At 43.0% G+C, this 16,872-nt stretch overlaps 1 protein-coding gene across 7 annotated transcripts in view; it reads left to right on the top strand.

The window, feature by feature from the left end:
• LOC144686521 (serine/threonine-protein phosphatase 6 regulatory ankyrin repeat subunit C-like) overlaps nt 1-16,872 on the top strand; it is a 188,289-nt gene that overhangs the window by 66,358 nt on the left and 105,059 nt on the right. For all 7 annotated transcript variants that reach the window (XM_078551828.1, XM_078551835.1, XM_078551829.1 and 4 more), the window contains exons 2-3: nt 1,941-2,024; nt 9,879-9,957. In XM_078551828.1, coding sequence (XP_078407954.1) covers nt 1,941-2,024; nt 9,879-9,957 — 163 coding nt within the window. The remainder of the gene's footprint in view (nt 1-1,940; nt 2,025-9,878; nt 9,958-16,872) is intronic.

Consider the following 16,872-nt stretch of genomic DNA (forward strand, 5'->3'; position numbering starts at 1 on the left):
CAAGATAAGTTTATTGAAGCTATCTCCCGAACTTACAAAAATAGGTAAATTGCATTCGGCTGGGCGTGCACATTCACATACAAGAGGATAGGCTTATAGGATATTTTACAGTTCATGAAAAGTAAAACAGAGGAGTGTACGGTTAGCTGGTTCCTTGGCGGGTGGTGATTCCGCGTTGTAGCCATTTTGTTCAGTTGTCTTCCTGGGTGTAGTTGTATGGAGCAGATTTCCATGTTTTATTCCAAAAGGTGTCTCAGTAGATTTCCCTTCTTGGTATGGTTACTTTGTAAAACTGAGCAACACTTCTGAGAGAGAGAGAGAGGCAGAGAGGGCTTCCACAGCCTGTTTTCATTATAGCATTGTCTTTTGTTTTCTCTCTCTCCTGCTTTGTCAAGCAGTCCTTAAAAGTACCTTGCTAGGTGTATATTCCAGAGAAACCCGATTAGTTCATTTCTGCTGAAGTTATTGTTTCAGAACAGGTAATTGCATTTTGATGTCTTACCTCAGAAACATTTGAAAAGTCTTAGGATGGTGTGAAGCCAATAGGGGGATGGGGTCTTTCATGCTCCCTAGGGGGTTGTGTCTTTTTTTCATCCCATTTGGTGGAATGTGCGATTGTGTGAATTACCACAGTCTAGGCAGTTTTCCATTGTCTGTAGAGAGTGTTCCTGTGTTTACTAAAATTCCAGCTAGAAGTTAGAGATTATATATTTTAAAAAGCACATCCTCGTAACAATTAAAATCAAACTTGTGAGCATCCACCATTATTGATGGGAGACAATACCAGATTGGAAAATTCAGTCATATTCCATTCTGAAATATTTCAAGATCCATGTGGTTAAATATATTTGAAATACCATAGAGTAAAATCCCATACATTTGTCTTCGTTTTCTTTGACATTTAAAAAAACTACCTTAGAGGATTGATCTCTTAATTTTTTAAACGTTACGGTATTTCTGCTGAAAGTTGGACTACTTCAAGCAACACAAACCATAGAAAATAAATATTTTGTTAAAGTACATCCTGTGAAACATGCTTTGTGTCTACTTCAGTATTGTTGGTGGAAGCAAAAAGAAGAAAGTAATACAGTGCAGTGTCTTAAATCCGGCTGCCCAAAAGCCAGAGTTGTCTGAAAACCGGACATTTTTAAAATGTGCCATGCATCAATTTTAATTGAGTAAAATTTTTAAAAAGTTAACAGGACAATTCAGCTTGGCATTGTGTGGCACTTGACTAGATATCCCCTTTGAGATTTGCATGCTGGTCTGGGCCTGTTCCCATGATCCAGATGACTCTTGATCCCACCTGACCTGGCTTGACCCGAACTGCCTAAGGCCTGAACCGCCTGACCCAAAATCGGGCAAGATCTGAAATTGGACTGCTTTGGTCCTGAGGTTGTCTGTTTTGAGACACTGTACCTGTACTTGAGTGGTCTGAAGTAAAATAATTCAGACCCTACAAATCTGAAAGGAAAAGAAAATCCTGGAAACTATCAGGTGGTCAGACAGTAACTGTGGAGAGAGGATTTGCCATTTCAGCTCGATGTTGACCCTGTTTCTCTCTCCTTAGATGCTGTCCTTCCTGAGTATTTCTAGCATTTCCTGTTATTTTGAATTATAATTAAAGGTCTGCTTTGGTAATAATCTTTACTATTTTAGTTTCACATTAATGAATTTTGGAGTGCTTATCGGCAAGTTGTTACATTGTTTTGGACTATTGAAGCACCTTTTAATGTACTTTAATTGAAAAGAAGGAGGCATTATCAAGTAGCTGTCCTGACGTTTGGGACATATAATATCAGTTTAATGCAGCAATGTTCTGTGCTGTAATTTTTGAGCGCTTCATTACAGATAGTTGATTTATTTGAACTTGTGCACATGTTTTCTAAATGATGTAAAATTACTAAATAGAAAAGAAATGTTTTTTTTCTCTCTCCTAGCCTCCGTTGGTCCAGGCAATATTTAACGGGGATCCTGATGAGGTGCGGATGTTGATTTATAAAACCGAAGATGTCAATGCTTTGGTAAGTCACTATTAAAAAAATTTTGCCAGAAATGTGTTTCCAGAACACACACTATTTCTTTACTGAATAGTTCATAGAATTGGACCCATAAATCTGGGTCATTCTGATGAGTGCTAGTCAACTTCAACTAGCTGGACCTCAGAGTCAAATGTTGCACAATTTGCATGCCCAAGCACATGTTGGCAAGGCCTGGGCATTTCTCAATGGTTGCATTTGGCTGACATTTATCCTTCATTCCAAGAATAGTTTACCAAGTACTTGAGTAAAAAACATTGGAATTAGATTTCTCTCTATACTGTGGGAGGTTTGCGTTTTGAAACTTAATTTACAATGACGTGTATAGATATCCCTGTAACAAGTGGGTCAAACGAATGAACCTATTTATCACTATATAGGCACCATTGTATGCAAGCCATTATGCACACAGTTCACTTGCGTGTAACGCTTTATCTTACCTGAGGGCAGTAAACTCAATTTCTTTGACCGGGAATTGGTTGAAAAGGTTAAATATACAAGATTCATTTGAAGAATTTGTGATAAGTAGTTTAACTTTAATATGATACGGCATCAGCCTTTTTCTCCTCATCTAGCTAGCTTCAGAAGTATTGATTTCTTGCTTGTATGTGGTTTCATGGTAAAAATTACACTCGGCCACCATGACCAACTAATATTAATGTTTAAGCCTTAGATGTATGTTGGCAAGCCATTTAAGTATGGGAGGCATCAAAGCCAAGTTGAACCCTTCCCTCAAACAGCATTCGCAAACATCCTTGCAGCAAAGGTAATTGAAGAGCAGTCCAGAATTGGATGCCTGGCTGACAGTTTTCCCTCCTTCCCTAAACTTGAAATGATGAGGTATACTGTAGCTCCACTGTTACTATCCAGACAGCGATTTGCAAAATCAGCAAGTAAACTGGAGTCTTTCTCTCTCTGGTACAACTATTGTGAGCTTGGCTTAGTTGGAAATCTTTTCACTTCTGAATGCAGGAGGCCATTCAAGTTGAGAAGTTCGGGGATGGCGGTGAAAAGGAATGTGGAGGTGGTAGGGGACAATTTGGTCAGGGGAACACCTGTTCTCTGCAACAATGAATAGGCGTTCTAAGGGCTGTGTTGCTAGCTCGATACTAGGGATAAGGACATTCCCTCACAGTTGGAGAAGAACTTGGAATGAGAAGGGGGGGTTTCCAGTTGCTGTGTCCCAAGTGGGAACCAACAATATAGGTACAATGAGGAATGAGGTTCTGTTGAGGGAGTTTGGGGAGCTATGGTCCATCGTAATAAGCAGAAACCCAATGGTAATTTTTTTTCTTCATTCTTTCATGGAATGTGGATGTCACTGGCATGGTCAGCATTTGTTGCCCATCCCTAATTGCCTTGAACTCAGTGTTGCCAGGCCATTTCAGAAGGCAGTTAAGTGTCAACCACATTATTGTGGGTCTGGAATCGCGTGTAGGTCTCCAACACACTCTCAGGCAGTGTATTCCAGATCTTAACCAGTTGCTGTGTAAAAACGTTTTACCGCATGTTACCATTGCTTCTTTTGCCAATTACCTTAAATCTGTGCCCTCTGCTCCTTGATCCTTCCATCAATGGAAACAGTTTCTCCCTATCTACTCTGTCTAGACCCCTCATGTTTTTGAATACCTCTATCACGCCTAAACTAAAGTCTATACTCTCTGGAGTTCAGAATGTGAGGTAATTTCATTTAAACATGAGATTCTGATGGGGTTTGGCAGAGCAGATGCTGGAGGCTATTTCCCCTGACTGGAGAGCCTAAACTATGGAGTATAGTTCTGGATAGGGGTCGGGCATTTCAGACTGAGATGAGGAAAGAATCCTCATTCAGAGGATTGTGAAATTTTGGAATTCTCTATCCCAGAGGGCTATGGAGGCTCAGTTGTTGAATATATTAAAGACTGAGAGGGATAGATTTTTGCACTCGAGGGGAATTAAGGAATAAGGGGATTGGGAGGAAAAATGGAGTTGGGGGTCATGGAGCAGCCATGATCTCATTAAATGGCAGATCAGACTTGCGGAGCATAATAGCCTACTCCTGCTTCTAGTTCTTATGCTCTTCCTTGAAGTTTGACATTAGCAAGGTGTGATGAATCACTGCATGAATAAATGTAAAATGCTTTCTTCTTCAATGGTTTAACTTGGAGATGTTGGGGCCGTCTAATTTTGTATGCATTGAATCAAAATCTGTGATAATTAACTCTGTAGTAAAGGCTTAATAATTCTTGGTAACTTTCGTGTCCTAGGATTGGGCTAAGAGAAAAGGCTGGAGAACTGGGACTATATTGTGTTGAAAAGAGATGCTTGAAAGGGAAGCTTACAAAGTTACATTAAATAGATAAAGTAATTCTATTCAAATGCTTCAAGGGAAAAAAAGATCTTGCATTTCTCTAGTACCTTTCACATCCTCAGAATGTTTCACAGCCAGTTAATTCCTTGAATTCTAATCATATGGCCAATTGTGGAAGTCAGTTGCATTCAGCGAAGTCACACACTCAGCAAAGGAAATAAGTGACAAGTTAATCAATTTTTGATGTAAAGGCTGGGGTAATTTTTGCCAGGTCCCAAGGAGAAATCCCTGAACTTTGCTAAATAGTACTTTGAGTATGCCACAGAGCAGAATAAGGAGATTTATTAGCTGAGACTAAAGCTAGTAAAAATATCAGTTTAGGACTGATGTTAGGAGAAACATAATCAATGGAATGGCTATCTTGAAAGATGGAGCAGTAGAAACAAAAAGATTAGATTCAACAAGAACCTGTTGAATGCTATTAAGGGGCTGTAATCAAGTCTGTTTTCCTGAGATGATGAGTCTACCTTATTTCTAGCTAAAGGTTCTGGATTATTCCATCCCACCCCCCACCAAATTCTCACCTCCACATGCTCTGCGCCATATCCTTAACTGAAAGTTAGGGGTGGGGTGTGGGTCATACAGTCTGCTATATGGTGTTTGCCCACACTACTGTTGCTCCCTCCCCTTAATTGATAAGAGAAAAGACGTGTCCAACCTGCAGGAATTTCCATGGCTATTTTCTGTAATGCTGCTTAATCGGTACACCATGAATGGCAAATCAAAATTCCAGCCTAACTCTGTTCTTGCATGTATGATTTAGTTTTATTTTCTGTTTACATGAACTTTAGTTTGACTTAGGAACATGACGTAAGTCAAATTGACGATTTTTCACAGAATTATCAGTAATTGTTCAAAGCAGCTGTGATTCTTTAAGCTTTTAACTTTAAAAAAAAAAGAAGCCAGGTGTTGTGAATATCTGATTCCATAATTCATTTGTTTGAGGTGTAACTTTTAGTTTGAGGAAAATATTTTTGTGTTGGAAATTAAAGTGGTAAATCTAAGATAAATATAAAAATCTGATTGATTTGAGAATTCAAACAGACCTGGGGTAATTACAGTTCAAAGTGTTTAGTTAGTAAGGTCAGGGTTGGAAGTGAGAAAACTTAAACAATGGATGACCCATCTCTAAGTTTGTGATAGAGCCTCTCTACAGTTACCTCAATAAAAGTTGTAAATTATTTATGTAGTTCCCAGATGAAAAGAAGATAAAAACAGCTCGTGAAAAAGGAGAATTCCTTGGTGGGACCAACAAGTCTGGATAAAGGGCAGTTAACTCCATTAGAGGATAAAAAAAATATTCATATAAGTCACAGAATCAAAGGGTTGTTTTGAAGGTAAAAGATAATTGGTTTACATTTCTGCTTAGAACATACCAAGTTGCCATGGAGATGGGCTGTAGAGGATAGGGAGGTTCCCTGATTATTATTTTTTTTCCCTTTGTGTTTGCTCACGGAAGTAGGCAGCCAGCAGTTCAATTTGGGAACAGACAGAGACTGTTGCAGCTCATTGAGTCAAGGGAGCAAAAGAGATAAATATTAGCCAGATGTGCACCTTAAGCAGGGAAAATACTAACTTTATTGTCCACCGCATGGAATGTAGGGATGGGGGAAGAGCAAGAAATCAATAGTAACCCTCATCGTAAAAAACAAGCAGTTATGTTGGAGAAGGCAGTGAGGCCCAAGCTTGAGCTGAGGATTCCACAGTTGTGAGGTCTTATGGAAAAGCTGGAGAGTCATTTAACCAAAAGCTAATGGAGTCCCATGAAATATTGTGCCTCGGGAGAGCAGCTGGAACACCGAGGAGAAACCAAAGTGAATTTCGGAGGGCTGTGGTGTACTTTTGGGTTGGTTCCAGAGGAAGTGAAAGAACCTTCAAGATCTCATAATGTATAAGGGAATTCTTGTGGGAAACTGAAAAGTAGAACAGAGTTTACGACTTATGTATGACAAAACGTAGTATTGAGTTAGTGCTTGCTTTGTTAAATTTTATATCTGTAATGTTTGTTTTTGCTTAAAAACATCAAATTATATGGCATGGTTCTTTTGGTTAACTACTGAGTGTTTGGATTTCTCTTTAAACATTAAAGGGGCTGTACAGGGATCTTAACACAGACTAGGATCACCTAATGAAGAACAACACTGGTACATAAAATATAGTTCCAGATTATCACAGAATCACAGTGCAGAAGAGGCCCTTCAGCCCATCGAGTCTGCACCGACACGTGAGAAACACCTGACCTACCTACCTAATCCCATTTACCAGCACTTGGCCCGTAGCCTTGAATGTTATGACGTGCCAAGTGCTCATCCAGGTACTTCCTAAAGGATGTGAGGCAACCCGCCGCCACCACCCTCCCAGGCAGTGCATTCCAGACCGTCACCACCCTCTGGGTAAAAAAGTTTTTCCTCACATCTAAACCCACTGCCCCTCACCTTGAACTTATGCCCCCTTGTGACTGACACTTCAACTAAGGGGAACAGCTGCTTCCTATCCACCCTGTCCATGCCCCTCATAATCTTGTACACCTCGATCAGGTCGCCCCTCAGTCTTCTCTGCTCCAATGAAAACAACCCAAGTCTATCCAACCTCTCTTCATAACTTAAATGTTTCATCCCAGGCAACATCCTGGTGAATTTCCTCTGCACCCCCTCCAGTGCAATCACATCCTTCCTATAATGTGGCGACCAGAACTGCACACAGTACTCCAGCTGTGACCTCACCAAGGTTCTAGACAACTCCAACATGACCTCCCTACTTTTGTAATCTATGCCTCGATTGATAAAGGCAAGTGTCCCATATGCCTTTTTCACCACCCCACTAACATGCCTCTATGCCTTCAGAGATCTATGGGCACACACACCAAGGTCCCTTTGTTCCTTAGAACTTCCTAGTGCCATGCCGTTTATTGAATAATTCCTTGTCAAATTACTCCTTCCAAAGTGTATCACCTCACATTTCTCAGGGTTAAATTCCATCTGCCACTAATCTGCCCATTTGACCATCCTGTCTATATCTTCCTGTAGCCCAAGACACTCAACATCCCACTGTTAACCACCTGGCCAATCTTTGTGTCATCCGAAAACTTACTAATCCTACCCCCCACATAGTCATCTATGTCGTTTATATAAATGGCAAATAATAGGGGACCGAGCACAGATCCCTGTGGTACGCCACTGGACACTGGCTTCCGGTCACTAACGCAGCCTTTTGTCATCACCCTCTGCCTCCTACAACTAAGCCAATTTTGAATCCACCTTATCAAATTACCCTGTATCCCATGTGCATTTGCCTTCTTTATAAGTCTCCCATGTGGGACCTTGTCAAAGGCTTTGCTGAAATCCATATAAACTACATCATATCCTCATCCACACACCTGGTCACCTCCTCAAAAAATTCAATCAAATTTATTAGGCATGACCTCCCTCTGACAAAGCCATGCTGACTATCCCTGATCAAACCTTGCCTCTCCAAGTGGAGATAGATACTGTCCTTCAGAACTTTCTCCAATAGTTTCTCTACCACTGACATGAGACTCACTGGCCTGTAGCTCCCTGGCTTATCTCTACAACCCTTCTTAAATTGACTAGTCAGTGTGCATTTACAAGAAGTCTCCTCAAGAATTTTTAGTTAAATAGTTAACCATAAAACTAATTTACATTTGTAACAAGTCTGTGCACCAACACAGTATATCAAAGTTTGATAGAAATCAAGATTATATCAACAGTTCCCTTTGGATTCCCATCTCGATTGGCTATTCTGAAGGGAAAGGGAAGCAATAACAGTGAGTGGTTGATTAAAATTCCTTACTGCACAGTGGACACATTGAGTAGGTTTACTAAGCCTTTTCCCAGTGATTTAGTTGTGGCATTGGTGGCTGCCCTTAATTTGGTGATTCGGAAAACAAATTTAAGAGAGAATAATGTTACAATCCCAGGAAACTGTAAACCAAAATAAGCAAATTTACTGAATGACCCCCCAGTGAAGAGATTACCAAGGTTTGTCTTTTTAAAAAAATTCTTTTCACGGGATGTGGCTAGGCAAACTATTGTTGCCCATCCCTAATTGTCCTTGAGAAGTGGTGGTGAACCGCCGCCTTGAATTGCTGCAGCCCATGTAGTGTAAGTACTCCCACAGTGCTGATAAGAAGGAAATTCCAGGATTTTGATCCAGCAATAGTGAAGGAACAGTGATATAGTTCAAAGTCAGGGTGGTATGTGGCTTGGAGGTAAACTTGAAGTTGTGGTGGTGTTTTTGTAGTTTTTACTTTAACACAAATTAGAACACAAATTGATCACATCATTCCCTGCACAAATGTGGCACAACATAGCTACACAGTTCCAGAATATGCTGTTCTTAATTCAAGTTGGGTAGGTCAGGAGTCCTATCCAACATTGGCTTTCACCTTTCAGTTTCATGGGTACAATTATCACCAGCAAGGCACGCTTCTAAAAACCCTCTCTCCCTTGGGTCATGATAGCCTTAATTGTATAGCTCTCCAGAGTTGATTTTCAACTGACCAACCAATAACACCCCAGTTCACCGTTTGGCTACTTCTGGGGAAACACCCAGCTCATTAGTATCTCTGAGCTATTCACACAGCTTTCCATATTTTAGACTATTTTAGCCAGCTCACACAGTGCCTCCAAGAGGTCCTGTCACCTTTTCTGCCAAACAGAAAACCTGACCTCCTTCTCAAGAGTGATTTGCTTCTCATCCTCACAAGAATTCCCTGTGTTCCTCTTTCTGCCTCTGCTTTCTTTGTATCTGCATTTCTCACCTTCACCCTCCAGCTTCTCTGTTTGTAGCTCTCCTTTGTGTCTGCCAGTGACTTTTTAAAACTTCTTTCCTGTTGGTACTGCTTCCAGGTCAAGGGTCGCAGGTCACGTGGACCTATTATCCAAAGAAATTAAATTGATCCCTTTACAATTGATGCAAACTCTTAAAAGTCCTTTTCAAATATTCTTAAAAACAATTGCAAATTCCACAGACCTATTAAAGAAATTACAAATGTTCCTTGCTGTATTGCTTCAGGGTCAAAGGTTGTACAATAAAAATTGAAATGGATGAATAAATACCTGGTCATCTATGCTTTGGGCAACATTACCAGTTCAAACCCATTTCTGCTAGGTTTCCTTTAGCTGTTAAATCCTGTTTCAGAACCTAGGATTAGAAATGCAAGGTACCTGTACTTTGTTTATGTACCCTGGTTGTGGAGATGAATACAAAGATGTTCCCTACACATGAACAAATTGTGCAAAGGAACTGATTTGGTGCACCTACACTCTAAACTGATAATTCACTTGCACTTTAGCCTTGGATAAGACATTTAACCATGTTAGCTCAGGAGTCCAGTCCATGATTAGCAAGGTCAGTTTTTAATCTATGTCACCCCCACCCCACCCCAAGTTATTTACTAATGGCATTTAGAAGAAATGATTGTGCAGGTACCTAGTTTTAATTTGCTGGATTGCGATTTTTTTCAAAAGGACTCTGAGAAGCGGACACCACTACACGCGGCCGCCTTTCTCGGTGATGCTGAAATCATTGAGCTCCTCATCTTATCAGGTGAGTTCACCAGGGTTTCATCACTATAGTTGTATGACCTAATTCTGAAGAGCAAAGTAGGGAAATTGGCATCAAGTTTTCTTTTTAGCTTTCTGAGCAGTATTGGAAATGCACACAGCATTGTGTGGAATCAAACCTTGTGTTCATTTAAAATTAAGGAAATAGTTGTTCGATGTGTCCTGCAGTTGACACATGTTACTTTTAGTTTCGCCTCTTCCTGCTCCACCATGAAGACGTTACAATCCTGTTGGAAGAAGGCATTATTTCCCTGTATTATTGGACTCATGTTGTATAATATGGGGGTAAACCTCTGCATTTCCTGAGGATCTCATACTTAAAATCTCTACAATTCCTAAGCTATCTGGATCCACCACCTTTGGTGGTGTGGGGCTAGATTTTCATAGAGTTGGGGAGACTCTGTGGACCTTCAAAAATGGTGGCCAGCTATTGATTTCTGGCTTCCTGGGTCTCTTCCCAGCATGCCAATTTTTCTCAGTGCAGGATAAGAGTGCGGTCTGGTCCCAGGTCGTGAGCTCGAGCCCTGCGCTCCTGACCTGGCTGGCTCCATAGCACTCCGCAATTTTCGTGTAGTTGGGCCAGCTTTTCATTGAGTCATGGTTCACGGCCCCTCAGAGATTTCGTGAACCATAGCCTGGATAAGGGAACCTTTTGAAAGGTAAGTTCCAGAGGTCTTACCCGTGTTCCCCATGCCAACCTATGCTCTGCACCTGTCCCCAATAGTTACTCATGCCCTCCAAGACCAATTTTCCCCTCTACCCACCCCCAATGACCAATCATACCATCCATGTCAATTTATGCTCCTCCACCCACCACAATGACCACTCAGACCCTCCATGCCACCTATGGTCCTTCAATGCCCATTTACTCAGTAAATGCTTTGTACAGACCAATGAATCCTATAGTAACAATGCCATGTGTGAAAAAAGTTTTAAAAAAGTCATTCATTCATAACTTCCTTATAAAAAAAAACCTCCTTTTATTACAGCCCTTTAAAAAGTGTCAATCAACCAGCTCTTTAAAATATCAATGGTAGAAAATGCAAGCTTTTTTTATTCTTTCACGAGATGTGGGCTTTGTTGGCTGAGCCAGAATTTATTGCTCAAGGCCAATTGCCCTTGAGAAAGTGATGGTGCGCTGCCACTTTGAACCACTGTAATCCTTGGCTTGGGAACACCCACAGTGCTGTTAGGGAAGGAGTTCCAGGAATTTGGCTCCATGACACTGAAGGTATGGCAATATAGTTCCAAGTCAGGATGGTGTATGGCTTGGAGGGCAACATATAGATGGTGGCGTCCCCATGCATCCGCTGTTCTTTTCCTTCTAAGTCTTCTAAGTGCTGGAGGTCGCAGGTTTGGAAGGTGCTGTTGAAGGAGCCTTGGTGCGTTGCTGCAGTCGTCTTGTAAATGGTATGTACTGCTTCCACGGTGCATCTGAGTAAATGTTGCAGGTGTGGATGGACTGCCAATCAAGTGGGTTGCTTTGTCCTGGCTGGTGTCAAGTTTCTTGAGTGTTGTTGGAGCTGCACTCAGCCAAACAAGTGGCGAGTATTTCATCACACCCCTGATTTGTGCCTTGTCGATGTTGGCAGGCTGAGGGGAGTTGGAAGTTGAGTCAATCGCCGCAGAATTTCCAGCCTCTGACCTGCTCTTGCAGCCACAGTATTTATATGACTGGACCAGTTCAGTTTCCAGTCAATAGTAACCCCCAGGATGTTGTAAATGGGGGATTCAGCAATGGTAATGCCATTGAATGTCAAGGAGAGATGGTTAGGTATTCTCTTGTTGGACATGGTCATTGCCTTGCACTTGTGTGGTGCAAATATTACTTGCCACTTATCAGTTCAAGCCTGAATATTGTCCAGGTTTTGCTACATAGGGACATGGACTGCTTCAGTGTCTGAGGAGTCACGAATGGTGCTGAACATTGCGCACTCATCAGCGAACATCCTCACTTCTGACCTTATGATGGAGGGAAGGTTATTGATGAAGCAGCTGAAGATAGTTGAGCCTTGGCCACTACCCTGAGGAACTCCTGCAGTGATGTCCTGGAACTGAAATGATTGACTTTCAACAATCAGAACAAATGATCTTCCTTTGTGCTCGGTATGACTCCAACCAGTGGAGAGTTTTCCCCTGATTTTCATTGACTCCAGTTTTGCTAAGGCTCCTTGATGCCACACTCAGTCAAATGCTGCCCTGATTTCAAGGGCAGTCACTCTCACCCCACCTCTGGGCTCAAGCATGGACAAAAGAGCTGAATTTAAGGCTGGAATGAGGCCCGGAGCTGAGTGGGCCTGGCAGAATCCAAACTGAAAGTTATTGAGCAGGTTATTGCTGAGTAAGTGCTGCTTGATAGCACTGTTGATGACCCCTTCCATCACTTTGTCGATGATCAAGAGTAGATCGATGAAGTGGTAATTGGCTGGGTTGGATTTGTCCTGATTTTTGTGCCCAGGACGTACCTGGGAAATCTTCGTTGCCAGGTAGATACCGATATTGTAGCTGTACTGGAACAGCTTGGCTAGCAGCACAGCTAACCCTGGAGCACAAGGTTTCAGTAGTATTGCCAGAATGTTGTCAGGGCCCAGAATGCTGTATCCGTGCCTTCAGCTGCTTCTTGGTATCATGTAGAGTGAATCGAATTGGTTGAAGACTGGCATCTATGATGCTGGGGACCTCGGGAGGAGGCCGAAATGGACCACCCAATCAGCACTTCTGGCTGAAATAATTGCAAATGCTTCAGCCTTGTCTTTTGCACTGATGTATTGGCCTCCCCCTTCATTGTGAATGGGGATATTCGTGGACCTTCCTCCTCCAGTTAGTTGTTTCATTGTCCATCCCATTCACGACTGGATGTGGCAGGACTGTAGAGCTTAGATCTGATCCATTGGTTGTAGGGTCGCTTCGCTGTGTCTATTGCATGCTTCTTTTGTTGTTTGGCAAGTAGCCCTGTGTTGTAGCTTCACCTCATTTTTAGGTGTGCCTGGTGCTGCTCCTGGCATGCCCTCCTGCACTCTTTATTGAGCCCAGGTTGATCCCTGACTTAGTGGTAATGCTGGAGTGGGCGGTCTGCCGGGCCATGAGATGACAGATTGTGGTTGAGTACAATTCTGCTGTTGCTGATGGCCCACAGCGCCTCATGAATGCCCCGTCTTGAGTTGCTAGATCGGTTCAAAATCTCTCCCATTTACCACTGTGGTCATGCCACACAACATGCTGGAGGATATCCACGGTGTGAAAATGGGACTTTGTCTCCACTAGGACTGTTCGGTGGTCACTCCTACAAATGCTGTCATGGACAGATGCATCGATGACAGGTAGATTGATGAGGATGAGGTCAAGTAAGTTTTTCTCTCTTTGTTGGTTCCCTCACCACCTGCTGCAGACTCAGTCGAGCAGCTATGTCCTTTAGCACTCAGCTAGCTCGGTTAGTAGTGGTGCTATCGAGCCACTATTGGTGATGGACATTGAAGACCCCACCCAGTCCATTCTGTGCCCTTGCCAACCTCAGTGCTTCTTCGAAGTGATATTCAACATGGGAGTACTGATTCATTGGCTGATGGAGAGCAGTAGGTGGTAATCAGCACAAGGTTTCCTCACCCATGTTTGACCATGGCCATAGGACTAAATTGGGTCCCGAGTGGATGTTGAGGACTACCAGGGCAACTCCCTTCGGATTCTATACCACTATACTGCCACCTCTGGTGGGTCTGACCTCTTGGTGGGACAGGACATACCCAGGGATGGTGATGGTGGTGTCTGTGACATTGTCTGTAAAGTATGATTCCATGAATATGACTGTTAGGCTGTTAGACTAATCTATGGGACAGCTCTCCTAATTTTGACACAAGTCCCACGTGTCAGTAAGGCGGACTTTGCATGGTTGATAGGGCTGGGTTGTTTCCAATGCCTAGGTGGATGCTGAGTGGCCTGGTTGCTTTCATTCCTTATCAACTTTTCCATAGTGGTTTGATGCAACTGAGTAGCTTGCTAGGCTATTTCAGAAGGCATTTAAGAGTCAATCACATTGCTATGGGCCTGGAGTCACATGTAGACCAGGCCAGGGAAGAATGGCAGATTTCCTTCCCTAGAGGTCATTTGTCAACCAGATGGGTTCTTAGGAAACCTTTCCACTTCTTTTACCTTATGTAACGAAACATTGAGCAATTGAGAAATAGATCTTAGTGCGTAAAGCTGTCAATTGAACAATGTTTTACTTTGGGCGCAGCTATTTTGTCAGACTAATGGATGTCGGAGCTCTCAGCCAAGAATGTACCGGACCATGGAAGGATGATGATTTTAAAATTGAGGTGGTATTTAACCAGGAGGCAGTGTAGGTCAGCAAGTACAATGTTGATATGTCAAAGGGATTTGGTGCGAGTTGGATGCAGGCAGCAAGAGTTTTGGACTATCTCAAGTTTGCAGAGGGTAGAATATGGAAGTAAAAGCAAAATACTACGGATGCTCGAAATCTGAAACGAAAACAAAAAGTGCTGGAAAAACTCAGCAGGTCTGGCATTGAGTCCCTATGACTCTTCTTCAGATCTAAAGGGAGGTAGAGATGTGGTGAAATATATACTGATTAAGGGGGGTGGAACTGGGGAAGCTGGATGGAAGGCCAACAATAGGTGGAGGCAAAGGAGAGATGGCAAAAGATGTCATAAACAAAAGGTCAAAGAGTTGTTAATGGTAGTGGTACTGGCTAAATGAGGTGCTAATGGTGACATTAAGAAAGCAAAATGTGATAATGGCCAGACCAGGGTAAGCACTCTGGAAAGTGACAGATGGCTCTAGTGGAGGTGGGGTGGGGGAGGGGATTGTGGCGGGAAGAAAGATCGGAAATAGGCTAAAAGTTGGGGATGAAACAATGAATGAAAATGGAAATAAATTTTAAAAATAATAATAATGAAAGTAAGTGGAAAAATGAATTAATTAATAAAAATTAAAGAAATAAAAATGAATATGGAAAAAAAGGGGGGTGGGGATGGAGGAGAGAGTTCATGGTCTGAAGTTGTTGAGCTCAATGTTAGGTCCGGAAGGCTGTAAAGTGCCTAATCGGAAGATGAGGTGCCCTTCCTCCAGTTTGTGTTGAACTTCACTGGAACATTGTAGCAGGCCAAGGACAGACATGTGGGCATGAGAGCAGGATGAGGTGTTGAAATGGCAAGCGACAGGAAGGTCTGGGTCATGCTTGCGGACAGACTAAAGGTGTTCGGCAAAGTGGTCACCCAGTCTGCATTTGGTCTCTCCAATGTAGAGGGGACTGCATTGGGAGCAGCGAATGCAGTAGACTAAATTGATGGAAGTGATGCTGCTTCATTTGAAAGGAGTATTTGGGCCCTTGGAAGGTGAGGAGGGGGGAAGTAAAGGGGCAGGTGATGCACCTTCTGCGATTGCATGGGAAGGTGCCGTGGGAGGGGGTTGAGCTGATGGAGGTGTGGATCAGGGTGTCCCGGAGGGAACGGTCCCTAAGGAATGCCGACAGGGGGGGTGAAGGGAAGATGTATTTGGTGGTGGCATCATGCTGGAGATGGCAGAGGATGATCCTTTGAATGTAGAGGCTTGTGGGGTGAAAAGTGAGGACAAGGGTAACCCTATCATGGTTCTGGGAGGGAGAGGAAGGTGCGAGGGCAGAGGTGTGGGAGATGGGTAGGACACGGTTGAGGGCCCTGTTAATCACAGTGGGTGGGAAACCTCGGTTAAGGAAGAGGGAAGACATGTGAGAGGCACTGTTTTGGAAAGTGGCATCATCAGAACAGATGCGATGGAGGCAAAGGAACTGAGAGAATGAGATGGAGTCCTTACAGGAGTCAGGGTGTGAGGAGCTGTAGTCGAGGTAACTGTGGGAGTCGGTGGGCTTGTAATGAACATTGGTGGGCAGTCTGTCACCAGAAATTGAGACACAGAGGTCAAGGAAGGGAAGGGACGTGTCGGAGATGGACCATGTGAAAGTGATGGAGGGGTGGAAATTGGAAGCAAAATTGATAAAAAGAATTTCCAGGTCCAGGCGAGAGAATGAAGCAGCACCGAAACAGTCATCGATGTACCGAAAGAAGAGTTGTGTAGGACTGGAACAAGGAGTGTTCCACATACCCCATAAGAGACAGGCATAACAGAGGCCCATGCGGGTACTCATAGTCACACCTTTTATTTGGAGGAAATGAGACAAATTTAAGGAGAAATTGTTCAGTGAGAGAACAAGTTCAGTCAGACGGAGGAGAGTGGTGTTGGATGCGGATTGTTCGGGCCTCGGTTCAAGGAAGAAGCAGAGAGCCCTCATTCTGGTGGGGGATGGAGGTGTAGAGGGATTGGATGTCCATGGTGAAGAGGAGGCGGTTGGGGCCAGGGAACTGGAAATTGTTGAAATTATTTAAGGCATCAGAGGAATCACGGATGTAGGTGGGAAGAGACTGGACAAGGGGAGAGAGAACGGAGTCAAGATAGGAAGAAATGAGTTCTGTGGGGCAGGAACAGGCTGACACGATCAGTCTACCGGGATGGTCCTGTTTGTGGATTTTGGGGAGGAGGAATTTTAATTACTTTTTTCCCCCACTTATTTTCATTATTATTATTTTTAAAATTAATTTCCATTTTCATTCGTTGTTTTATCCCCAGCTTTTAGCCTATTTTCAATCTTTCTTCCTACCACCGTCCCCTCCCCCCACCCGACCCCCACTAGAGCCATCTGTCACTTTCCGGAGTGTTTACCCTGGTCGAGCCATTATCACATTTTGCTTTCTTAATGTCACCATTAGCACCTCATTTAGCCAGTACCACCACCATTAACAACTCTTTGACCTTCTGTTTATGACATCTTTTGCCATCTCTCCTTTGCCTCCACCTATCGCTGGCTTTCAATCCAGCTTCACTGGTTCCACCCCCCCTAATCAGTATA

Source organism: Cetorhinus maximus, chromosome 11, assembly GCF_964194155.1.
Source record: "Cetorhinus maximus chromosome 11, sCetMax3.hap1.1, whole genome shotgun sequence".
NCBI classification, from domain to species: domain Eukaryota; kingdom Metazoa; phylum Chordata; class Chondrichthyes; order Lamniformes; family Cetorhinidae; genus Cetorhinus; species Cetorhinus maximus.